The sequence below is a fragment of the Leptodactylus fuscus genome, chromosome 4 (assembly GCF_031893055.1).
Source record: "Leptodactylus fuscus isolate aLepFus1 chromosome 4, aLepFus1.hap2, whole genome shotgun sequence".
NCBI classification, from domain to species: Eukaryota; Metazoa; Chordata; class Amphibia; order Anura; family Leptodactylidae; genus Leptodactylus; species Leptodactylus fuscus.
This window is the reverse complement of record NC_134268.1, coordinates 67618092-67645566: the sequence shown is the minus strand read 5'-3', so window position 1 is coordinate 67645566 and position 27475 is coordinate 67618092. Positions and strand designations below refer to the sequence as shown.

General features: G+C 40.3%; 1 protein-coding gene across 4 annotated transcripts in view; it reads right to left on the bottom strand.

Moving 5' to 3' along the window:
- The window catches only part of ZNF521 (zinc finger protein 521), a 274278-nt gene that overhangs the window by 17559 nt on the left and 229244 nt on the right, over positions 1–27475 (bottom strand). For 3 of the 4 annotated variants that reach the window (XM_075270595.1, XM_075270598.1, XM_075270596.1), the window contains one exon: positions 21534–21649. In XM_075270595.1, coding sequence (XP_075126696.1) covers positions 21534–21649 — 116 coding nt within the window. Of the gene's footprint in view, positions 1–21533; positions 21650–23486; positions 23600–27475 lie in introns of those variants that run through there. The other variant, XM_075270597.1, reaches the window with a different exon arrangement.

The window sequence follows — 27475 nt, the reverse complement described above, 5'->3', positions numbered from 1 at the left end:
TTTACAAAATACAGTATCTCAAAAGGTAAATCCTTCTCCATTTGGAGTCATGCTGAAATATTGACATGATCCTCTCACATCTGAGGAACAGAACTGTACTGTATATTTGCACCCTATATCCACCCCTATATGGCTGGCTCAATGTGCCTATGCAAGGTATCTTATGTTAGTGGATGCCGAGGACTTCCACCATACATCTTAACAGGGGCGGATCCAGGGCCGGGCGAGCCGGGCAACCGCCCGGGGCCCCGCGCTTAGCGGGGCCCCGCGGCCCGGCCCTAACAAAATGGTCCCGGTCAGCTCGGCAGTCGGGCAAGTGCCGGGGCCCACAGAGTCTCTGGGGGCCCCCCGGCACTTGCCTGTCACGATTTCAGCTCATCGGCGTCCGTCCGCCGATGAGCTGGAATACATGCGCGATCAGTGGCAGAGGCAGCTGCCACAGGGCCCGGGACATAAGGGGCCCGGCGACAGCTACCTCTGCTACCCCCGCTCTTATCACAGACAAACTGTTTTAACTGTGCTAAGAGCGGGGGAAAGCTGAAAGGACCTTGTGTGACGTCATCCGACACATGACTGGGTGGGCGTGTCTATAGCCCGTACAGTCCTGGAAAGAGAAGGAGAGATCTGCTGCGAGGTAATGAAGGGGAGGGGGAAGGGAGGAGGGAGATGCAGGAAGGAGAGTGTCTGTCTGTGTGTAAGTGTGTGTGAGTGTGTATGTATGTATGTGTGGTGAGGAGCAACAGTAACCTAGGGGCAGAGATGGAGGAGAGGACATGAAAATGTGGGTAGAGATGAGGGGTGCATGAAACTGGGGGCAGATGGAGGGAGGGTATGAAATGTCATGTGACATCAGTGTGTTATTAAAGATGGCCAACACCACCAAAGACTGCAGCGGAGCCGGAGACAGGTAAGTACCTTTTTTGTTTTATGTCTGTATCTCCCCTCGGTCTCCGATTATTATACTCTGGGGTCTGAAAATACCCCAGAGTATAATAATTGTTCGTGGGTGTTCATTATCGGGCATAATCCCGTGTGCAGGGGCCACAATGGGGTGTAATATTGTGTGCAGGGGCCACAATGGGGTGTAATATTGTGTGCAGGGGCCACAATGCGGTGTAATATTGTGTGCAGGGGCCACAATGGGGTATAATACTGTGCGCAGGAGCCACTATGGGGTATAATACTGTGTGCAGGGGCCACTATGGGGGTATAATACTGTGTGCAGGGGCCACTATGGGACATAATTGAGTGTGCAGGAATGCGGCGTGTGTGTGTGTGTGTGGGGGGGGGTAGTCGGTCGAGATCTTCGGTGTCGGTCAGGAAGGGGGGGGGCCATGTCAAAAGTTCGCCACGGGGCCCCGCCATTCCTAGTTACGCCACTGTACGCGATTAAAGCAGGAGCTGTGACCTCAGCTCCTGCTTTAAAGCTCCGGCTTGCGTGTGTAGGCGCGATGACGTCATCACATCGCGCCTACACATGCAAGCCGGGCCGTAGCTAAGCAGGAGCTGAGGTCACAGCTCCTGCTTTAATCGCGTATATGACTGGAGTGGGAGAGAGGAGAGTCGGGGGAACGATGGAAGGTGAGTGATAGAAGGTGAGTGTAAGTGTTTGTTTTGTATTAAATATTAAGGTGGAACATAATGAAGGGGGCCCATGAAACTGGGGGGCAAATGAAGGGGAGGGGGGGAACGGCATGACACTGGGGAAGATTAAGGGGGTGGGGAGAGAACGGCATGAAACTGGGGACAAAGATGGAGGGGGCCCAATGAAACTGGGGGGCAAATGAAGGGGAGGGGGGAACAGCATGACACTGGGGCAGAGACGGGGGACATTAAACTGTGGGCAGATGAAGGGGGAGAACGTGATGAAACTGGGGACAGAGATGGAGGGGGGGACATGAAACTGGGGACAGAGGAAGGGTGTATATGAAACTGGGGGAGAGATGGAGGGGGGGCATATAATTTACGGGTGACTGTAGGAGGATTGTACTGTGTGGGAGCACATGATAAATGAATGAGACTGGGTGGAATCAACATAAAAGTGGGTGGAGCCAAATTTGCCGCGGCACGCAGAGCGCGCCGCACATTTTACCCCTCTTTCTACTCATTAAAAATTAGGAGGTATGGCGTTGGTGACGCCACACTCCTGCATGACGTCACTCGCTTCATCTGCGACGCACAGTGTCTCGACTCCCCCGCCTCCTTTACAAGGGGGCCCACTGAGGCTCTGTCGCCCAAGGGCCCATAAAAACCTGGAGCCGGCCCTGGGTCAGCATGTCCCAATTTCAACTCATTGGCGTCCGTAGGACGCCGATGAGCTGAATACATAGGCGTTTAAAGCAGGAGGTGTCACAGCTCAGCTCCTGCTTTAACGCTGAGCTCCGGCATTTGTAGTTGCGATGTGATGATGTCACATCGCGCCTACAATATGTGTATGAGGGAGAGAGCTGCGGGGGAACGAGGGAAGGTGAGTGTGTGTGAGAACAGTATGACGCTGGGGCAGATGAACGGAGGGAGAACGGCATGACACTGGGGCAGATAGAGGGGGGGAGAACAGCATGACATTGGGGCAGATGAAGGGGGAGAACGGCATGACACTGGGGCAGAGACGGGGGGGACATGAAACTGTGGGCAGATAAAGGGGGAGAATGGCATGAAACTGGGGACAGAGATAGAGGGGGGGGGACATGAAACTAGGGGTAGATGAAGGGTGTATATGAAAATGGGGAGAGATGGAGGGGGGACATATAATTTACGGGTGACTGTAGGAGGATTATACTGTGTGGAATCACATGAAAAATGAATGAGAATGGGCGGAGTCAACATAAAAGTGGGCAGGGCCTAATTTGCTGCGGCGCGCTGCGTGTAGGGCCCCGCCAAAGTCAATTGCCCAGGGCCCCGCAAACCCTGGATCCGCCACTGCATAAAAGTTATGGGGAGAAAGAGGAGAGAGAGAGTAGCAGAGACAGATAAACTTTTAATAAGTTTTTACACCCCAAACCAGAGTTTTATTCACAATAATGAGAGCAAGATCTCTTGTTGTCTCTGTTATCTCTGTAAGACATCATAGCAGCACCCATAAGCTCAAGGAAAATGGAGAATTAGATATAAGAGATGCAAAGGGGAGAAATGCTAAAAATGCAGAATACAAGTCATATAATGTACAGATATATTACTCTACTCCATGTGCACATACAAAAATGTATTCTAAGGAGATGTTCACACATAGGAATTTGACACTGAATTTGTTAAGCAGAAACTTTCTGCATAAGGAATCGGAAGCAATTTTTTTTCTGCTAGTCAAAAAACAGTGAGGATTTTAACACTGAATTTGAAGTAGAATTTGGAGGGCCAAATTCCAAATTCTGCAAACAGATTTTGACATATTTTACACTGATGGAAAAGGTTTATTTTCTGCATCCCATTCATTTCAAAGGGAGATCTCGGGAGGAATCTGCCTGAAGAATGAACAAGACGCTTATTTTTTCTGCTAGCAGAAAAAAACCAATCAGCTACTGCCTCCTACTGAAATGAATGGGAGGCAGATTGCACGCCCCTAAAAAGTTACTTGAAGCAACAGGTACACGTTAAAGAGTTTTTCCAGCTGTATAAATGTGTGCCACTAGGTGAATATAACAAAATAGAGCTTACACCATATACCTCGCTGAGCTCATGCTGCTGCTCCAATAGTGCTCAGGTCCCTACTGCTATCCATGTTCTTTTGTCTGTGAATGGCTGACCAGTCAATCACTAGATGTGGTGCGGCATTGCTGTAGGACCAGCAGATGGTAGCAGAAAAAGGAGAGCAGCAGGGATTGGGGCAGAGGAAGGATTATAAACTGTTTTATATCTATTTGCAGCCCTTTGTCACACATTTCTATACATTCTGTACAACCCCTTTAAGTAATTTGGATTATATGATATGTATCAATCTTCCTTTCTCTCCAATATTCATTACCAAATATGACTTGTGCCGTTCTTAATATATACAAGTATACAGACAAATGAATGTCCACATGCAGCATTATTTATGTCTTTACTAACTATTATAATCAGAAGTTGATGTACTGGCTAGGAAATTGAGCCAAGCCCATGGGTATAGCAGCTTAGGACTGACCCAAAGGCAATATTATACGTCCTTACAGTCACATACTGCCAGGCCCCTGTCTGAAGCTGGGAGAGATTTACTTTACACTCTAAGGACAGTTTTTAATGGCCTGCCAAAATATTGGCCACTCATCTCAGTGTACATGATGTCACTAGCCCCAGGTCAGGGGCCCAGGGCAATCTCAGCCTGCTCTTGATAATAGACGTTAGACATGGCCTTTAGCACAAACACTTTTATACTGTATACGACCAAGACTACTACGCTACCAGACATTTCTAGTCCAGCTTTTCGGGATTTCTAACTAGTACAATGATGACATCTTCAGACCTTAATTATGAGCAAGGACAGGAAAAAAAAATGATTACAACTAAATTTACAGGTCCTTATACCATCCATAATTCATATGCAGCAATCCACTGGTGTATTGTAAATGTATAAATTCGGAGCAGATTAATGTTTTGTTTTTCTCTAAACTAATAACATGTTTTGCAATTAGAACTATCACAATAGAGCATTGCATTTAGTTAAGAGTTTAATTACTGTACTATCCCCACGAGCCATGCACACTACTTCCTACATAAACCAAAATCAACATTTCTAGACATGTAAATTCATACTGCTTTTCCGACTTCTCCAGCAATTTACTACTATCACTCGGCTCCTTAACACTAATGGATTCTGACAGGAAGAAGTACAACTAGATTAAAATTGCATTTTTCCCAGAACATAGAAATCTCACTGATATGAGTCCTGACACTTGACATCACTGTACGTTATGTATAATAAAAATAATAATGCGTGATAAATACAGAATAGCACATTCTGAAACGTCTATCCTGCCACAGACAAAGTCAAAGGGATCCGAAGATATTACAATGGAAGCAATATATCTGACAACCTGCATTACCTGCATCATCTATGGAGTTAGACATGTAGGCTTTCCTACATATAAGCCATTTGTATAAAGTACACATGTATCTGGTGCTTTAGTAGTCCTCAGGAGAAGGTATATGGAATATGCAATGTTGTGCTAGGAGTAACATGTTCTCTATAATGGTGTGGCCAATTTATACATTTTATTTGCCAATTTGCGTCAATAAGATATACGGAGATAGAAGGCAACGGTGCAAACATGGTATGAGATTTATACATCGTACCAGGAACAAATTGGCAAGTATAAAACCTGACAGAAACAAGTGACGATCGGGGGGGCCGTGCAGCGCTGGGGTCCCGGTGTTCAAATCCCGCCAAGGGCGAAAAACCGTCTGCAAGAAGTTTGTATGTTCTCCCCGTGTTTGCATGGATTTCCATCCCATATTCCAAAAAAACACATACTGATAGGGAAAAAATGTGCATTGTGAGCTCTATGTGGGGCTCACAATCTACATTTAAATGAAAAAAAAAAAAAAAAAAAGAAACAGGGAGCCGATCAGGTTATTGCTTAAAAACTACCAGGAGGTTATTTTACAGTGTGCTCTGCATAACCAAACGTTGCCCTGTTCCCAGGCACCACATTCATTTCCGTGGCCCTATACACGTCTATAGTATTCACAGATCTGTGGGAGGGGGTAGGACGGAGCTTCATAAAATGGAGCAGGTCCTACTACAGTCCTTTTTTGTGGCTTGGTCTCATCTATAGTATTGATAGTGTCTGTGAAAAACATGGATGGCATCTTCTGTTCTGTTTTCCATGATCCAAACAAACCCTACAGTTATGAATCCTTAGTCCACTTTCACACAGCAATAGTGTATTTAGTATACTGCATCTGTATTTGTAAAACCAAATACCAGAAGAGGAACCTAAAAGATTTTGACAAAGATTTTTTCACCTTTTCTATGTTTTTGACTCAATTCTGGTTTTGACTTAAAAATACTTGTGCAAAATAATGACCAAAATATAAAGTATGAAAATACAAGGTAGAGTCAAACTGCAGTTTATTGCTGTGGTCAATGTGGCAAAACACTGTGGTTTTTGTGAAAAGGCGTCAAAACCATGTTATCAATATTGACCCAATTTCATAAAGACCATTGCATGGTAGTCAATACCACAAGGCTGGAAAACAATGGTCCTGCAAGAAGCTCCTAAATATTAAAGGTGGTCTATCACCGTCTGCAAACAGATTTAGCTGCCAAAGCCATGTTGCAGAACAATATACAATATCCTTATGTTATGTAGCTCATTTTTGTAGCTTTAGAGAAAAACAACTATCAAGTCTTATGCCAATGAGACAAGGGCTGGCCTTCATCTCCTTGGACCACGGCTTTTGGTGCTCAAGTAGGATGATGTTATAGCAGTGGGAGGATCAATTCTCACTACACAGGGTGGTGCATGCAGGGGGTGGTAGGTGTCCGAGGGGCAAAAGTAGTGCTCCAGGTAGCTGCAGGCCATGTGTACTAACTACCTCATTTTCATAAGATTCCAAAGTTATTCTCAAAATCTACAAAAGTGACAGATATAACAGAGGTAGGTATGTTGTTTATCATGTAATGTGTAATGGTGGCGACAGGTGAATACTATTGGGAGAGGTGATAGACTCCCTTTATGTGTACTATGGTCAATTTCTAGTTGTTGGAGAGTAGGCCCGGGGAAGCTTAGTACAATATTGTGAGAATATAGGAAAGAATAACTAAGATGAAGAAACAAGGTGAAATCCAGTCCTGGTCGCTGACTAAGGTGAGTGTTTTGTCTGCACCACAGAAAGTCTTACTGATAACTCAGCTTCAACATTGTTCCAGGTCGTTCCGACAAACCAGTCCTCTGGAAAATTGTAATTAAATTACTTGAGCTTGCAGGCTCCCCATTTCGTGTTACAATTTAATATTGTGATTATATTATTATTATCATTATTAATAACCTCCTACAGTGCTGTGCAGAGACAGAATTACACACAAAGTAATTATAACAATTACATAAATTAAAACATTTAAACAGACTAGATACAATATAAATGAGAACCTTGCTCCAGCAGACGTATGAAACCAGAGAATGGGGAGGAGCGGGGAAAATGAGAAGAAAGGAGGTTTATATAGTCAGAGTATGTCAGAGCTTAAAGACATGAGATGTATAGCAATGCGGAATGGTGGGGGATACATTACTTTTAAAGGAATTGGTGCAGCCTGAGAAAAAACTTTCGGAAATTCATGAAAAAGGTGATATGACAATGCTAAAGGGTGGAAGTCCTCAGTTCTTTTTTTTTTTTTTCTTTTTAAATCTAGAGATAACAGAGGTAGATTTACAAATGTACTATATGTGTGATATATAAGCAAAATGAGAGTGGTAGGGTGAAGTCACACTTGGGAAAAAAAGCATGCAATAATACCAAGTAGCACAAATGGGTTAGTAGCGCCTGCTCATGTTCTGACTGGTGCATATTGTAATACTATGGCTCCATACAAGTTGTGAGTAGTAGTAAGTAGTAACATGGCACCTATAAAAGTGAATGGGCCCATGCCGCATCTCACTAGGTTTTCAATATTGGCAGAGAAAAAACTAATTCTGTGCACATTCACTTGCAGCATAATGGTCGGGTTCACATGGCGTTTTTTGGCCGGATTTTGCCGCCGAGGCTGCCTCAGAATCCGGTACAAAAAACTTCTAGCTGCGACTGGATGCCAGTGCAGTGCACCAGTATCCAGTCACGGCATTCTGCTCCGGATAAGGCCCAAATGAATGGGCCTAGTGGGAGAGAGGTGTTGTGCTGCGGCAGATTCAGCCGCAGAATCTGCAGCAAGAAAGGACAGGTCACTTTTTTTTTTCCACAAGCGACAAAAATCCGCTAGCGGAAAAAAAGAAGTAAACGGCTCCCATTGAAGTAAATGGGAGGCGGTTTTTTGGACTGGATTCTGAGGCGGATTCCGTATGTGGTGATGATTGTTTGGGGTCTAGAATATGTGATGGTTTTTGTCCATACTAGAAAGACCATTCTCCACTACAAAGGTCTGAACATACTGGTTTGCCATTTTCTCCATTTCTGTTGCCATCAAAACACAACTATTAATAGTCATCAAAATAGATTCCCTTGCTTTCTGGCATTTAGTCTTGTTGATACATTCATCAGTCGCAATCCATTGTGGTGATGGATAGGCAAAGACCGCATGCAACATTTAGCTGTCCACCACAAACATCCTCTGCGTCATCCATCATCCCATCCAATTTTCTAACTAAGACGAAGGATCGAAGTGTCATAAATGACTTTTCAACTATCCATCATCCCATTGATTCTATTGTTAAAAAAAAAAATGACAGGTAGAAAAAGCGACATTTTGTCACTGACTTCAATGGTGAAAAAAATAATGGTTTTCAATGAATTAAGTGAACTGGATGAGGACTACAACATTATGTGATTGATGGCCGGTTTTGTCATCAGTCACATTAGTTGTGGCTGCGACAGAAGAGATGACAAATAGGTGTGACCATACCTTTAGCAGCAAATATATGTGGTAATGGTCATTATATGGCAATCGCCTGTAGGTCCCAGATATTACTGCCGATACTTAGCCTGTACAATGTATTTTTGTGGCACACTTATTAATGGATCCATTGTAGTAAATCTGAATTACAGCAATAGCCATACTTTCATTCTTTACAAGGATTTCAGCAGCCATTTTTGCAATTACAGATGGTGGTCCTTTCATATTGGTTGTTACCTCTGATGTAACTTTAATATAAAAACTAGTTTCCAAACTCTGGCTAAATTTGTTAGCAAATGATGAATTTTAACATATTGGGTGGAAATCTTCTTTACGCTAGGTTCACAACTACACCTGGGTTTTCCATTCCTCGGGTCTGCTTGTAGACACGAGGAATGGAAACCAAACCCGCTTACAAAGAAGTTACCCGTGAAACCCACAGACCGCATAGACTATAATGGGGTCTTCTGGGTTTACACCTGGAAAATTGACTTTTCTCTCCACATTTTTTAAGCAGGTTCCGGGAAGCCGGCGCAAGTGTGAACCCAGCCTTAATACTTTTTTTTTTTAGACAAATCCTTTAGATCAAGTTTCGTAGATCAACTCCAGAGTTCCACTGAATGATACATCGGAAATCAAAGTATTAAACGTACCATAGGCCAAATAATGCAAATGTAGACGGAAGAAAAATATCGCTGTTAATATTTTCCATTCAGCCGATATAATTCCCTTTCTCAATGTTTTTCTTCCTTTTTTTGAACAATTTTACAAAAAAATAAAAATGACTTCACAATAACTTGAAAGCCACATAGAATAGTAATAACTGCAATGATGGGTTGGATTAGACAAGGCTTTCGATACATCCTCATATTTACAGCTATCCTGTCTGATATGAGGTCATTACATTGTGAAACTGAATCCTTTGCCAATATAAAAAGGAAAAAAAAACATCTTGTGTTAACTTTCAAGATCTCCTACTGTTTTCTCTTACGCTGAAATAATCAAGTTACCGCAGATGTAGCCGGAGCATTTTACTTTTTCCCCTATAAATATCTACCCTAACGCATTATTTATATACAGTATGACGGATCTCTTTTACTATTATCCCTCAGAAAGCGGGGGGAGAGCCTGTCTAGAAAGCTGGCCCCGATATAAAGACATGGAATAAGCAATGCTAAATAATGCTGCACAAAGTTGCAGACAGTTCGGCTAGAGGCCAGAAAATGAATCCAATTTTTCATTCTGTCATAAATATTTCAGTGCAAATGTTCCTGATTTGCTGCAACTGTGGTTAAGCAAAGGGCCTCCATGTGAATATTAAAATACAAAGAAAAGGAGAAAAATGTGCAAACCCAAAAAAAAGGTTAGAAGCTAATTAATTTCTTATCATTTTGTGGGGGAGAAAAAAAAATTAGAAATATTAAACAGCGGAGCATCACGACACAAACAAGCAAAGGGAAAAAAAAAACATTTATCCTGCTCTTCCTCTGACAGTTTCTCATAAAATATCTGCAGTCCATCTATCTTTTAGTACTTCAGGCTCCTCTGGAGAGCAGAAAATAGTAGTTTAAAGCTCACTTCAGTGCCAGTCTGCAGGAGATTGCTTTCCACAGGACTCCTGCTGATGGAGGCCTAGGGGAAGAGGCCTAGGAGTTATTCAATCAGCTCAAGACTCTGGGGCGGCTGGGGGTCCTTTGAGGGCTGATTATAAAGCTGCCCTCCTGTTGCCAGCCTCAGAACAGAACAAAATGAGCAGCCTCTTGCTGAGCAGATTCTGCGAGAAGGAATTTCACCTGTCATGGAGTTTGTCAGAATTTCAGGATTTATCTTTGTGCAAAATTAATAAAACACCAGCCCGGATTTCAGCCTAACTACTCAGCTGTGTCATCTCACAGTGATCTTTCACCTAAAAAGACCGGGGAACCAAGATAAAGTCATCCCTGCCCTACTTAAGCTAGGAACTTTTGCAACGTTGCCAGCAGTGCTGGAAAAAAATTGTACTTGGAAGTTCAATCAAGAACATAGACCGTGTGATCCTGTCCTTTATGTGCTCGAAACGATCCGTCTTCTAAAATTCTCTACGCTTCTTTTTTTTCCCCATCCAGATGCCAAATTGCCCAATTTCTTTACATTTATAGATTTCCTTTTTAATGTAAGACCAGCACACCAGGCCATATAGTATAGGAGTTATAAGAAATGTACTATAGAACTGCAATCATACTGATAATGATAGTAAAAACACCTAAAAAAAAATGTTGTGTTCTTAATATTTTAAAAACAGCACATTCCAGAAACAAATTTCCAGGATAATACTATAAGGTTTATAATAATACTATAAGGTAATATTTAGAAAGGGGTTGAAGATTATTTCAAAGCTCCAAACTCTCTATGCACATGAAAAAACCTTAAATGGCAAAGTAATATGTATCTGCAGCCACCACTAGGGGGGGCTGAACGCTACTACATGCCATTTAATTACTAAGTACATGTGCAGTCTGCTCCTTAGCTCCCTCTTCTAGTGACTTCATTCATTGTAATCCTATGAATGGAGCATTTGGAGCTTTGTATTAGAAAGTCAGAACACCAATCCTTAAAGATATGTTATAAAATTAATCAGGTTACAACATCCAGAGAAGTTGTGAGATGATAAAATAAGATTTATGTGATCCTATTGCTAATGCAATTCATTTATATGGGGTTGAAGAAACGAACAAATCAAGTATCCATTGTGAGACATAAGAACTTCAGGCTTTACTCAGGCTTCCATTAAAAATCCATCATACAATACAAGATATTTGCTGCTTACAGGTTTCAGACCTCAGGTGGCCCCCGATACACTATGAATTAAGAGCCACCTGTGGCCTGAAATGAATACGTGGTGAATATCTTGTATTGCACGATGGATTTTTAATGAAAGACAAATAACGCCCGAAGTTCTTCCATCCCATATTGGATTCTGAATTCTTTCATTGCTTCTCTGTTTAAAGTGCTGAGCTGCTCTTCCGTGCATCTGTGGTCAGACGTACAGGTGAGCTGAACGTTTCGGTTTTCCGTTTATACAGAGGTTATCGGCAAGTTTCCTGCACAAAGCCTTAGAAGCAGTTTCATATGAGAAGCATTGTAGACTTGCTTAAGGAACAAGAAGACGGTCTGGAATACTGGACTGCTGGGTTGTCATTATTTCAAAGCTAGAACCCAGTGGTATCAAATATCTGCTGCGTAGCCTACCAACATGGCACATAGCTGTAGGGGTATATAACCATAGTTAGTCCTAGTTTTATGGTTTTGTCTGTAAAGCTATAAATCAGTTTTAAAAACACAAAATTTAACACTGAACATAAAAAAATAATTTTCTCCGTGTTCCAATGTTTAATGGACATACATTTTCATGGATAACCGGCTATCAGCATATTTATGGTCTACATAAAAACACTACATTACCTGATTTATAGTGTAAAAAAATGATGAAAAAAAGTCAGATCAACCCTTGCCAACATCTTCACGTAAATGTTAGAACACATTCAAAGTCACTCACTCACATATGGTAATTCTCTTTAATGCCACGTTGGTATACCGTGAATCCAGGACATAGGAGATATAGGGTGCTCTCAGCAGGTCCCTGTACAAATGCATTAACTCCACAGGAAAATAAGCAAGTCCCATAGCAACCATCATGAATTATAACTGAACCCATGACAGCAAGGTCTGACCGCTAATCTCACAAATGCCTTGCCAGTGTTGCTACAAAGAAAAATGATATGTTTGTTGTAAAGTGAGGCAGGAAATATAATTTACAGAGAAGACAAATAAGATTAAAAACTGCATCTAATAATGGATCGTTATTGGGGATCACATAGAAAAAACACATACACCTAAATAATCTATTATTTCTTACACATACCAGAGCAGGCCCATAACTTCGACATTGCACAGTTAGAAACATTTTAGGATTTGTACAGATGTATCCACCATTAAGGTAGCTCGAATTTGGTTACGCTCTTCAATTCCTTAGAATTCAATGCAAACCGTGACTTGCTAACAAACCATGAATGGCTACAACTAGGGTTGAGCTGATCTTGAGATTTTAGGATCGTTTTTAAAATCCGATTTTCGATCATTTTCCAGCCGATCCCGATCGTGAAATTTGTTCGATCGCCGATCGAGATCCAATCTTTCCCAATCCCGATCGCTCAACCCTAATCACAACACATCCATTGGCTGCCTGTATGTAGAAACGCTTTGTGACACTATATCAATTTCTGATATCGATAACTACACATGTCCAGCCAAAAGGAAAGGTAGGGAAGGACACATCTGTATACGAACATGCAATACTTTCCATAGAGTCCCAAGACTGAGTATGCTAAATTTGGCGAACTTACATCAGAACACAATGATATGTATACACACAGTGGAAATGGCCAGAAATCTGAGTGGATTTCATTGCTAACTTAACAGTAAAATAAACTATCCAATCTATGTTGCAATAAGTGAAATCTATCCGTTATGTGTCATGTCTGGTTTAAGCTTCAGGATAGGCCATCAATATTAAATTGATGGAGGTACAATGTCAGCACCCCGTTTATCAGCTGCTGAGTGTGCCTAAAACACACATCTGACCAGCAGGGGTACTGACACTTAGATATTCCATCAAGTACGATATATCCCAAACCACCCTACCCTTGAAGAAAAATATAAAATTCAATGCATTATATGTGCCCACAAAATACAAGGTTACAAGCTAATCTGAAGAAAAATGTAAAAAGTTACAAATGTTGGAACATAGTGGGGAATAAAATGTTACTTGTTTAAGGCTTAAAGGGATAAAATGCACACAAAGCATCAGAAATATATACTTGAGCCATAAAATCAAAATCTATAATAAAAAGGGACATTTTTGGATTTCTGCTAAGGTATTAATTTAGTGGTTCTGTTACTAAAGAGACACCAAGGAGATATTGGTATAGTAGTATATGCCATAATAGTATAGTAGTATATACCATATTAGTATAGTAGTATACCTGTAACATCTCTGCCTGTTCTGGTCCCTGCACCACCCTCTGCTCGCATGCTGCGGCGCAGGAGGAGTGTGCAGTTTGATAACTTGATTAGAGTTTTTGGTTGCATTATCTGAACACTGCCCTATTCCATCACCTTGTTAATTGATTTTCTACCACACCAGTCTCCTTCACTTTCTTTTCCCTCTGATCCTCTACGAGTTAAGTTTTGTTTTGCCCTGTGATTGAAAGCCTACCTTCCTATCAGGTTCAGGGCGGGTTTTTCCTCCCTATTTATTCTTGGCTCACATTCACATGGATGCTTGCTATTGCTTTGTGCGTGCTGGCTTTTTCTCTTGCTGTTTATTCATGTATTCTGATTCTTGACCTCTGGCTTTCTCTATTGACTACTCTCTTGGATATCAATTTCTGTTACCGAACCCTGGCTAGCTGACCTCCCTTTGTTATTGTTTGTCTTGTCTGCGTTTTATGTTTCACATACATAGGAAGGGATCATCTTCAAGTTGCCAAGTTGCCGCCTATTACATAGGATAGGACTAGGCAAGCAGGAAGGGACAGTGGGGGGCTTCAGCTTAGGGCTCACTGTCTCTAGTGCCCCTTCCAGGGTTTCCAGCAGCTACTGCGGAATTGCTCCTATTGCAATTCCCTTACAATACCAGTTAGGTCCAGCTTTCCCTTACCAACATAACAATTGTTTCTAATAATAATTCAAGGCTAATAAATAATAGTAGTTAGAAATGGCCAACTTTGGAGCGGGATAGTTTCTGCATGGCTTTACTCAAGTGACAAATGCAGTTTTTATTTTTTTGCAACAAATCTGCCAAGTGTGAACATACCCTTATTTTGAAAATGTGATTCTCTAGTTCTATAAAGCACTTAAAGAGGCGAAACAAAACCAAACATACTATGCATAGCATCCTTTAGTTTCTTAATGTCCTGTACAATTTATTTTTATTATTTTAATGCAAGGACTACTAGCAATGAAAAGTGTCAGTCACACAAAAGCCAAGCTATCCAAGCATGGTTTCTAGCATCAAAAATGTCATTATTTCAAGGCCAGATAGTTTTCAAAGAAATGTAAATGTTCTGTACTCCATGAAAGTCCAAATTCCCTCCTCTCACAATCCTGGTAATGGCAGCGCCCGCTTACTTCTTTGCAGCCGTTTAAAATTACATGGTTTTAAAGGATTATTTCACCCTGCCTATTCAGAGGAAGCTTAAGACCTTAGTTTTATTTTCTTGTTCTAAATGACGACACCGCGAGCATTGCTTTTAAGCACAATTCATCTTCCCTGCAACATTTCAGCCTTTTAGAGGGAACTCAGCGTTCTCCTTCTCTTTCTGGCTTGCTTCCTCCTAAACTCTGGAGCCCTACTAGGTGTAGCTTCAGGGCAGAAAGGATGTTACACGCTGTGCCGAGCTGCAAATACTCCAATAAAAGATAGCACTGTGAATTCCTTGTACGTTCAGGTTGAGACTGGTGCTGCCTGATTGAACAAACTCAATCAAGAGAGGACAATCAATATTTCTCAAGATACGCAGCGGTCGACGGTTTCATTCAGATGTCCAAATTATCAAATGTGTGACTACATCTGGATAGAGCTGAAATTAAATATTTTCTTTTGAACTAATAAAAATGTTCTTGTTGCTTCTAAGTCATTTGCCATTCTCAATATGTCCTTCCAATGGCACAATCTGCTGAAGGGAAAGCAAGATTTGTGGTGTTCAAACAAGCAGGAAAATGAATAATTCTATATACTGGGAGGGTAACCGGGGATTAGCATCTTTAGCAATCCTAAAGCAGTGATAAAGCAGCTGCATTGAAATAGCAAGTGTCTTATTTTCTGGAAACCATTGGTTTTTCTAACTTTTATTAGTATAGTACCACATTAGTACTAGCTTAATTTATACATCAAGCATCAATACATCCAAGTATGTCTTTTATTGCATGTATTTTTGCATAATTCATAAGTACATTAAGTCTATATAACTTTGTATTATACTGATGTAGTCTACCTTACCTGTCCTCTTAGTTGGACATGTCCTGATAGGTGTATCAAAAATTTTTCAGAACACAACATGGTTCTATGGAAAGTTATTATGAAGTGATATTTAACTATCCTACTTGTTTCCATGTGTGACCAACCTACGGTGTAGGAAGGTGAATTGCAGGCTGTAAAGTTTTTTGCATAAGTATATTGTAATAATTTCAAACCAAACTGGAATCTTTGACCAATCTGGAGATCAGTTAAGTGTGGACACGACCATATGTTCTTGGAGAAAATTAGAATTTTCCTTAACCTCCAGTCTAAAAATATGCTTCCTCTGTATGAAGATCCTTGTAAATGATCAGCAATCTCTACAGTCCCCATAAAATACTGAAAACTTTCCCAGTGTTTCAGAGGGACTGTCTCTGCTTTTGATCCAAGTGTTTCCGTCCCTCTTACTCCTAACAAATGGTTTTCCAGGCTAAAAGTGTTGATGACCTATTCTACATGAGATTGGTAGGAGTCTGACACCAGACGCCCCCACTGATCATTTGTTCGCAGTAGCTAATACACAGAGAATGGAGCAATAGTAGTAGTAGTAGTTGTGTACAAGCTGAGAATGGGAGATGATCTGCAGTAACCTGGTTTGGCCACTATGAATCAGCTGATTGGTGAGGGTGTCAGATGTTAGAGCCCCATTGATCTTTTAGCAGAAGCAGTATGAGGGCAAGAGAAGAGGAAATGCAGCAATGTGAGACATCTGACTGGTCTCGAGAGCACAGCTCTGACTTCACATAAACTTAGGGGTTTTTTTTAACCTTTTTTAAGGCTGGGAACTCATTTATGTGACATAAAACACAATATAAGCCATATGCCTGACTCTTTACCATATAGTATGTTTGACTACACTACTTGTGTAAAAAATGTACTGACTACTTTTAGTTGCAATATAAAATGACATTTCTTTTTATGTAACTTGACTCTCCTTGACCCTCATTCTATAGATGTCACTGCATACTCTATTGTAAAAGTAACATCTTCATCTTAAAATGTAATTACTGGGTCTATAAAAAATTGTAATAAAAAAATACAACTAAGAAAACTACTTTATTGTATCCTACAACAATCATTAAATGCTGAAGAACAAAGAGAAATACATTATCTGTTACCGTAAACAGCCATGATACAGTCCTAAGGCAATTCTTATCTAAGGTTATCTCTACAATATAAATTGCTATATTTTCCCAGAATAATGTCATGTACATACACATCTATATGTATAAACCGACAGAGGAAAATGGACAGTTACAATCATCCTAAAAGTGAAACAGCAACATACTAAAATTCGACTACGTTATACAGGGCAACAAAATAACAGAAAGCAAATAAAAAATGAAACGACACACTGAACTACAGTAGTTTTTTATTATAGCTAGGACCCTGCAGGAAAAATAGAGGGAAAAATAACGGTTTATTACAGATTTTGACACATTGGCTGATCGAATCCTCCACAAAACACGGAGACTAGCTATAAAGCTATCATTCTACTCATCATCGAGCCTTGTTCGCAAAGTCCTAAGTCATTGATAACCTTAAATTACCTTCAGACCATAATAAACTCACAGTAGAAAAGTGTATAATGTCCTGTGTATCGGCTGCGATGAATGTAAGACAAATTAAATAAAAAGGCAAGGTGAAAAAAAACCTGTAAAGGAACTGCAGCTTAAGACGCTACACTTGTGACTATCCAAGACTACTAAAAAGAAAGCTCCACTAACTGCAACTTAAAGGGGTTGTCCCATGAAACGCATCCTATCTATACTGCTAGTTTATGTGGATTTAAGACTTTTCCTAAATACATTGCTTTATCAAAACTGCTTTGTTTGGACGCTATCTTAATTTATTCACTTCATTGTTGACACTGCGTTTCTATGGCCACTGGGCTTATCTGCTCATTTCCCAAGTGATGTAGCTGCCTGCTCTCAGGGGGGGAGGGAGGGGCTGACAAGCAACGGATCTCCTCAGATAGAGGAGGGGGGAGGTGAGAGCTCTGGGATTACTGTGCTGTCTATCTTCAGCTTTTCCACTTATCAGCCGGTTTATTTGAATTTGGCTGATAAGGGCTGAGATAGGGAGTCCGTTATCTCTGTATGTAATGCAAGCTGACTCAAATCCAGCTCTGCTACATCAGTTTCCACATCAGCTTCATACTATGGTAATGCATAGCAGATAGCAGAGCAAGTGAACCCCGCCCACCAATGTGCCGAGAAATCCAGGAAGTGAAGAAAGCACAGAGCCTTCAGGCTGCAGAACAAGAGTTATGGGAATACCCCTTTAATTCATACCATATAGCATTGTAAAGAGATAGGGACTAAGGGTATGTTCACATGGAAGAAACCTTGTCTGCAGTTTGACTTTTCTTCTCAGCATCCCTCTCCTGATTATATCCGAATGAATGGGCCTAAGCAGGAGGGTGTCTAGAGCTGGCGACGCCATTGCTGAGTCAGCCACGGAATCCGTGGGAAGATAGGGCATGTTGCTTTGCTTTAGCACTAGCTGAAAAAAAAATCACTAGCGGGAAAAAAAGCAAGTGACTCATATTGAAATGAATGGGAGACATTTTTGCAGGCGGATTCTGAGACGGATTCCACGTCAAAATCCACCTGCAAAAAAACTCTGTGTGAATATACCCTAAAATACTTCTCTTGACAGCTCCTCATCGAATTAATAAACTAAAGGTCTATTACATAGCGATGGTATAGTATTGGCTCATCTTTATTACAACTTCATGCATTCACGCTTCATGAACATGCATAGTTTCATCTACACCATGACACAGGTCAAAAAAGTGTTCTGTTAGCTGTGCTAATAAGAGAACCATCATAACTTTTGAAGAAGGTTGTTTTCCACAACCACTGGCATGCACGTGGGAGAAGATGCCACCAGTAGGGCTCCTCCATTCTCTGACACTTCCTGGATATTGTCAATCCAGATTAACTAGATAGCAAAGGACTTTTGTCACACGGACTACTACATCAACACTTTCACAACCACAACAGCACAACAGGCAGGGCTATCCTCCATCATAGAAGACATGTTTACTTAAAGGGGTATTATTAGGGAAGTGCCAGACAGCAGTTCTGCAGTGCTGTAGATGAAACCTGGAGGAAGGGGCACAAGAGACAGTGAGCCCTGGTCTGAAACCTCCCACTGTCCCTTCCTGCTTGCTGTTCCTATCCTATGTAATAGGCGACAACTGGACAACAGGCTCTTCCTAAATATGTGAGACACAAAAACGTGGACAAGACCAACAACAACAAGGGAGGTCAGCTAGCCAGGGGTCAGTAACAGTCGAGCGATGCAGTATCAAAATCGATATCCAAAAGAGTAGTCAATAGGGAAAGCCAGAGGTCAAGAATCAGAATACAAGAAATAACAGCGAGAGAAAAGCCGGCATGCACAAGTCAATAGCAAGCACCAATGTGAATGAGGGAAAAGAATAAATAGGGAGGAAGAACCCGCCCTGGACTTAATAGGAAGGCAGGCTATCAATCACAGGGCAAGACTAGAATTAACCACTTCATGAACAGAGGCAAACAAGATGCAGTAGACGGGTGTGGTGAAAACTCATTTACAGAACTAGAGCCGTGTTCACACAGTGCAACCAAAAACTCTAAGCAAGGAATCAAACTGCACACGCCTCCTGCACCACAGCTTGCGAGCAGAGGGTGGCACAGTGACCCGAACAGGCAGAGACATTCCAGGTATTCCTAAAAACACAACCCTATTCAGAGTTATAAACAATATACAATCATGGCCAAAAAATAAAAAGCCTGGTTAAAAAACAAACATTTTCTAGAGGACCTCACTAGTCGGGGTGTATCTCGGCCACTGTCTAACCAGCATTTACTGTGCAGGTGTTTTGTCACGTGGAATGAAGTTGTCAATATATTCACAAATTTCTAAGAAGAATAACAGAGGAACAATGGTCTGGGATTATCATTTAGAATATAAGTATTCACTAAAATAGACATGTCAGGAGTAGTGACAGGTCCTCTTTAAAGAGAACCTGTCAGCGGGATATTCACCACTAACCCATAAATATCCTTTATAGCCTTCCAGTGTCACACTGGATTATTTTCTGAGGAGACAGATCACACCAAGAGGGTGGAGGAGGATGACTTCAGATACAGATATGAAATGAATGGGTTTGAAAACTGACTGCCGGGTTTCTGTCTCCTGTCCAGTTTCTCGGGCAGAAGACAGAAACTCGAAAAGCGGAGACCACCCATATACATAAAGTCAAAAAAAGTTATGAATACATCTAATAGATCTTCACTATTAAAATATACTTTGTCTGTTTGGTTGCGTAGTAATGACCACCTGCGGCTGCGAGATGGTGAACACAGTTTCTCCACCCCTCTGGTGACGGATCCCTGCTATGTGCTACCTGACTTCACTTTCACATTTCTCTGCTCTTTCCTACAGTGTGCTGCTTAGCCCACACACAACAAGACAAGCAAGTGCTAAACTGAAGAGCACTCCTAAGAGATGCAGTTGCTGTATAGTCATATGTGACAAATTCTACAAGAATAAACACCACGTAGAAATAACAAAATATAATAATAAATATTATACTAGCCATAATTATTGGTGTGTGTTAAAACCTGTGAAAAACCACTGGAAAACAGAAAAAGAAGAACGCATATGTCCAATATAACACACACTAAGAAAAATATATGTTAAATTATAGAAAATTTTTTTTTTTAAAATCCATAAGGACACAAATTTAAAAACAGTATAAAAGCAGCAGAGATAAGACAGACTCCTGGCGGACCCCATTATAGTCTGTGAGTTATGGGAGTGTCTGCAGGTAACCGCTCTTTTAGCGGACAGGCTCTTCGACTTTCATGTCCCCATGTAGACCTGAACAACGGAGTGCCAAACACTAGTTTGATCCTAGCCTAACAATCAGACTCAAAAGAATCCACCATAGGTTAATGGAGGAATCTCTGCCACTGTGATACATTCATAGAATTACATATATCCAAAAACATCTACAGTATGTTCTCAAACCTAACGTTATGCCTTTTTTGGACATATAAAATTCTACGAATGTATCACAATGGCAGAGATTCCTTCACTATCATATGGTGGACTCTTTTGAGTTTGAGTTAGGGCTCTTTCACATCTGTGCCCGGGGTCTTCGCTTTCAAGTTTCTGTTTCCTGCCCCAAACTGGGCAGAAGAAGGAAACCTGCAGGTATTTTGCAAACCCATTCAAATGAATGGGTTTGGAAAGCGTCCTGCCGTGAGCACCAGTGAGCGTTTTATGCTCACCAGCGCTCACGGCTGGACCCGGTCTGACAGGTTTCTGCAGGCAGAAGACGGGAACCTCAGAATGGAGAATGGACGCTGGTGTGAACCCATCGTTAATTGTTTTTCAATTTGTGTCTTATAAACTGAATAATTTAACATCTATTTTTCTTAGTGCATGTCTTATTGCACTTGTGCTTTTCTCTTTTTGTGCACTTTAATTATATGGTGCGTTACATGGTAAAAGTATGTGGCATCGCACAAAAAATAAAAGGAGCAGAGCTGTATAGGGTGGAGTGAAGAGGCTAAAAAGGGTGAACTTGCCCCCGTCAGACAGAGCTTTTACACTGACAGTGTTAACACAATTTTTCTTTTTATTTCATGGGATAACCCCTTAGACTTATGATATATATCTGGACACATTCAACCAAAAGGCCAGGTTAGGGAGGATATATCTGCAAGTGTAAGTTAATATGAGAATGTTATGGAGCCAAGGACCACAACGAATATTCAGCTCACCACCTTCCTGCAGTCAACCAATAAAAATTCTACACATATGACAAACATATGTAAAAATAATTCATTGCTATGTCTGAAGAAAAAAAAGTATGCAGTACAAAAAATACAATGAAGATACTAAAATACTCCGGGGTATTTCTTTGCATTGCTCTTGTTAATATGACAAACACATTACCTGCAGCTCAGTCTGAAAAAAGAATTTCTGTGGGCATTGTGTGCAGTCATAGATCTTGTCCTCTTGTCCATGAGCCGAAAAAATATGCTGTTGCAGCTTGTTTGCTTGAACAAATACTAGAAGAGAAAGAAATATCCACTGAATATTGTATACACAAATTCATCTGTTATCATTGTAATGACTTGAACCATGGATGTGATAACTTATGGAGAGTAAAATCATGTTGGCTCAGAGCTTTAGCACTGCAGCACATGACAATGGATGTCCCCAGTGAATATGACATTATAGCACTTTAATATCATCATGACTAGTTGTGCTTTCCTAACCAATATAATTGTATGGACACATGATAGGACCTGTACCCATGAGAAAAACACAATTATTTTATTAAAAAAAATATTCTTATAAATAAATATTATTACTAGTCAAGATAAGAAACTTTGTAATATATATTATAGGCGAAAATGCTCTTTTCTCCACTTGCCTGGCTCCTTTCTTCCTTACCCTACTTTAATAGTTTAGTTCACGGTTTGAAGATGTCCATTTTCCACTAGAGCGATATCTTATCCCTACCAGAATAAAGGATGTCTTATTTGATCCAGAATCCCTCATATTTAATACACTAGATCCCTATACTACAATCTTTTATTCACACACTCTACACATAGACTCTCTTTCCCTGAAACAGAGCAGGATCTATGACTATGCTTACACCTAGCGTTGTGCCCATGCTAGCACAACCAAAAGTTTTCCATTAATTTTGTATTCCTAATACATCTGCAATTCTTAGATAATGTTACTTTATAGGGGCATCACATCTGTCTGATCATTGGTAGAACCCATCCATGGCAACAATTAAACAATGCCTTAAGGTAGAAATTGCTGTAAGGGTTCCCAGGTAGGATGAAAAATGTTAAAGGGGTATTCCCACAACTCTTGTTCTGCAGCCTGAAGGCTCTGTACTCTCTTCACTTCCTGGATTTCTCGTACATTGGTGGGCAGGGTTTCACTTGCTCTGCTATCTGCTATGATCCACAGTATGACGTTGATGTGGAAACTGATGTAGCAGAGTTGGATTTGAGTCAGCTTGCATTACATACAGAGGTAACGTTACTCCTTATCTCAGCCCTTATCAGCCAAATTCAATTAAACCGGCTGATAAGTGGAAAAGCCTCTCCTATATGAGGAGCTCCATTGCTTGTCAGCCCCTCCCTCCCCCCTGAGAGCAGGCAGCTACCTAACTTGACAAATCAGCAGATAATCCCAAGGGCCAGTGTCAACAATGGAGTGAATAAATTAAGATAGCGGCCAAACAAAGCAGTTTTGATAAAGCAATGTATTTAGGAAAAGTCTTATATCCACATAAACTAGCAGTATAGATAGGATTCTTGTTATGGGACAACCCCTTTAAGTGTTTCACCATGGCCATACAGATGGGTATAAAAGGTCTATATATTTGTATATTATAAGATAAAAGACTTCAATCATGTTAGTTACAATAATCTATCTGCTTGTAGGATTTATGTCTATCCACCCCAAATTTATAATCCTCCACCAGGAACCCCAGGTAGACCTCAGACGAGTCTATAATCTCTCTCTGATCGAACCATTAAACATGGATTTCCAAGGTTGAGGGTGCAAATGTGTAAAAGAGTAATTTAGATTTTTTTCTCCATATTGATCACTATGGTAGGTCCATTTGAAATTCCGGATCATGTATACATTCTCTGTACAAGGCACAATAAATAACTACATCAGTAAACATTAGAACAATTACATAAAAAACTTACAAAATTGTATCCGGTAGAGATACTCCAGGGCAGGGATAATAAAATGGGAAATCACTGGGTTCTCTTTGGACGCATTCAGATCAACTAAGCTTACACAGAGAATGCAAGGGTTTCAATAATACAAACATGTTCAATTTTAATGACTACAAAACAAGGCCCTAAGAATGTGTAACAGTTTACCTGGGAGACATGCTATTAATAATTAAATTGTATATGCCAGAGGCAGAATTTGGGTTGGCAGCACTGACTTCTGATGGATGCTTGGTGCACTGTGACCTAAAAAAAAAGTTTGTGTGTAGAATATGTATTGTTACAGGCAGGGAGAAGATTGATTAAGGATGCTGGCATCTGACTCCGACTCCAGTCTTACCATTACAATTATTCTAATTTCAAGCCAGCTGAAAAAAATTAGGATATTGCTTGGTGACTCATACATTTTAATCACATTTTCTCATTAAACTATGACTGCCGATAAGAAAATAAACATTACTTCGTTCTATGAAGGCGAGAGTCAACCTGTATAACATTGGACTAAAGGTGAAGATGAGATATAGCACATAGTAGCCCAACTTTTTCCAACTCAAAAATACTTGATGTTTTTCAAAAAAAGTATAAAATGGCACCAAAAGTTGAAAATTACACATTTCAATTTTCTTTAGACAAACAGGATTACATCTTACCAGGGGCATAGCTATAGGAGGTGCAGAGGTAGCGATTGCTACCAGGCCCTGGAGCCTGAGGGGGCCCAAAAGCTTTTCTACAACATAATAAGATACTAGTATTATAGATAGCACATGGTAGGGACTCTGTTACATATTTTGCATTGGGGCCCAGAAGCTTAACCTCTGCTTCTAACAGATAGATTTGTACTAGATGTGCTCGAGCACATAGTTTACAGCACAGCAGAATTACAAAGGTCTGTGATCACATTCAGCTAACAACTTATATTACTGTAATGTGATAATTTTACTGAATATTGAATATATTTATATATCTGTGCCACTGCTTCTTTGGAGGCCTGGCAGTATAACAAGCAAGTACATGCTGTGTTAATGTACATATTAATGTTGCTGTATTAATCTGTTAAGGTCCGTGTGGGTAAATAGATGCTTGCACGATAGGCTGAGTGTAATACAGTGCTCTTTATGTAACTAGAGCACTGGATACAAGTCCATGTCCCATTAGTTTGTAATAAGTTGGGAGAGCCTTGGGTAGGTGTTAAACTGAAGGTTTTCTGATGTTTAAGAGTCCAAAGTTTTGCTGAGGCACCTGAGAGTCAGGCATTCCCCCAGCTTGGGTAAATACAAGAGATTAGGCTTCAAGCCAGAGATGAAGTCTACAGAGACAGGGTCCTAATGAATCCATAAACAGGGGCCAGAGTGAAAGCAGAGGCTAGTGAGAGAGCCTGAGGTCATAGAGCGCAATGTAGACCCAATAGTAGCGTGTGGTTCAGAGTGAGCCTCTTGGAGACAATGTAGCAAAGAGATGGACGGTGGCAGGGAGGCCTAAGAATAAAGGAAGTGATCAGTAAGTGACCAAAGTGAATGATGGAGCCAGGGAGGTACTGAGGGGTGCAGGAGCTGGATAACCAAGCCACGGGGACTATCACCAATGGTGAAAGCAGGACTGTGAAGTTAGGTCACAGTCCTGTCCATTCCTTGACCCTTACACAACGCCAACTTATAGCAAGCCCAATCTTAATACATTGAGAATTGCAGTTTTACAATGACACAGGTTGCACTAACTTGCCTTGGACATTTGCAAAACTTAAGAAAAATGACAATTATCCTACAAATATTAAACTTATAATGGCACGGTCATGCTTATCCCTTCATGTTGGGTCTTTAAATATGGTGCGAGCACTATAATTACTAGGGCTCTGCTATATTACACAAAAATATATATAAAAAAAACCCCATTAAAAAAAGCTATAAATTTTAAACACCCCCTTTTTCTAGATCATAAGTACAAAGAAACGAAAACAAACAAACAAATTGTGCATCCCTGCATCCTGAAATACCCGAACTACAAAAATATACAAATATATTTTCCCATTTGGTGACCGCTGGGACGAAAAACAAATCTAAATGACTGAACTGTCTATTTTGTAGACTCCAAAAAAAAAAATATATTTTTTTTTGCAATGTTTTGGATTTTTGCTAAGTTGTTAAAACATAACAAAAACTATATAAACTTGTTATCACCGTAATTGTAATGTCCTGCAGAATATAGGTAAGATACCATTGTGGCTGAAATGTGAACTCTGTATAAAAAAAAAACAAAAAAAAAACAAACAAAGAAATGGGGCAAATGCATTTTTTTTTTAATTCCACCGTGGCTTTTTACTAGCTTCCCAGTACATTGTATGGAATATTAAACGGAACCATAAAGAAGTACAGCTTATCCTGCAAAAATTAAGCTCTCATATGAAAAATAACAACTGAAATGGAAAAATAAAAAAAATTGGTGTGGAGCAAAAAAAAAAACAAAAAAAAACATATATTGAAAAATGGCTGCCTGGAAAGGGTTAAGGGAGCTATTGAACATGTTTTCTTTTAGTTTGGGCAATGCTTTTTGTAATAAAGGTCCTATGTCATTGTGGTAGTTGTGAGGTTGCCCATTATAAGGTGGATGGACCCTGGCAGCAAGTTTTTGATAACCCTGCAGCAGAATCACCACCATTGAAAAAAAAATAAAAATTAAATGTGTTTATAGAAAACAACGTGCTATTTGTGTAATAAATGGATATGCCTGGTCCTCCAAAGCAATGGAAGTTTGTATGGTAATTTGCGCAATACTGAAACCGTTCTGATCTGACCTTCCCCCAAATCGACGCCATCATTTCTCCATACCGATAATACCCAAACTTTCAGGTAAATCTCTGAACTAGCCCTATACAGAATAAATACCAAAATTATCATTTAGAGGATTAAGATCCAACAAGGTTTACAAAACTGGACAAACAGACTGTAGAGAAGAAAAGGCTTAAGAGCAAAGAAGCAGATTTTATAACGCGGCAGCGACATCTGTAAACATAATAACAACAGCAAAAAAATCAAGTAATAATTCTCAATGCATTTACTGTGAAATAAAGCATTTAAAAACACATAAGGCATTAGAGCGGCGCTACACTAGAACCTGCACAATAAGCCCCTCAGTAGCTTATTAGAGCACTACGAGTGTTGTCAATAGAAAAATCGATTTCACCAAAGGATTTCCAGCCCTCTGCAGTATTAAAGAATTGACATATTGGATTGAAGGCATTACTCCTATGCAGAAGGAAGAATTTCACGAGGGTGTGTAGTAGTCACTAGAGATAGCCGCAGGATTCTTTTGAGAACATCTACACACGGAGACGATTGCCTTTATTACTGCAGGATATGTAGACTGTCCACCTATTGAGCTCACAATAGGCTTTTCTTAGGTGGAAAATAAAAAAAAATCAGAAATGAAGTTTGCTGAGGGCAGGCTCCGTCTTATCTGCAGCTTTTCTCCTACATAGTGTAGTAATGAAATCTGCAGCTCATTTATTTCCTCTATTATGTTATTCTTTGCTCTCGGATTATTAAAAGTAGAAAAGTTAATGCCAGGTCTGACACTAGATGGCGCTGTTTGAGCACCGCTTCCCCTTGGCAAACTTGGAGAGGCAATAATAACCATAATGAAGGGTGACACTTGCATCACTTTATGTGCTAAAATGAGATAATAAATTGTTGTTTTAGTAATTCTCTTCTTCTAGTTTTGTTTAGATGGAATACACTTACTATCTGGCAATCATAGTCTGGCATATATTAGGTTTAAAAGCAACATCGGTGCTCTTTGTTTCTGCAATGTGATAATGCACTAAATAAATATAGGATATTGCAGAAGGTTTACCTGCAATCCTATGGAAGCACGCAAGAAAGGTGTGAAAATACTATAGTAGATATACAGTATATATCACATTACTATAGTCATACACATGACATAAGCCATTGTATGGTCTATATAAGAAATAATGACTCCTAGAATATTTCCGTAATTCAGTGTCTGCTGGTACATGGTATATTTTTATAATTTATTCAGCATGTTTATGCCTCTGTATGAAACCTATAAGTCACAGGGGGTCGTAGGGTACTATAAGGCTATGGTCACACTATCGTTATTAATGTC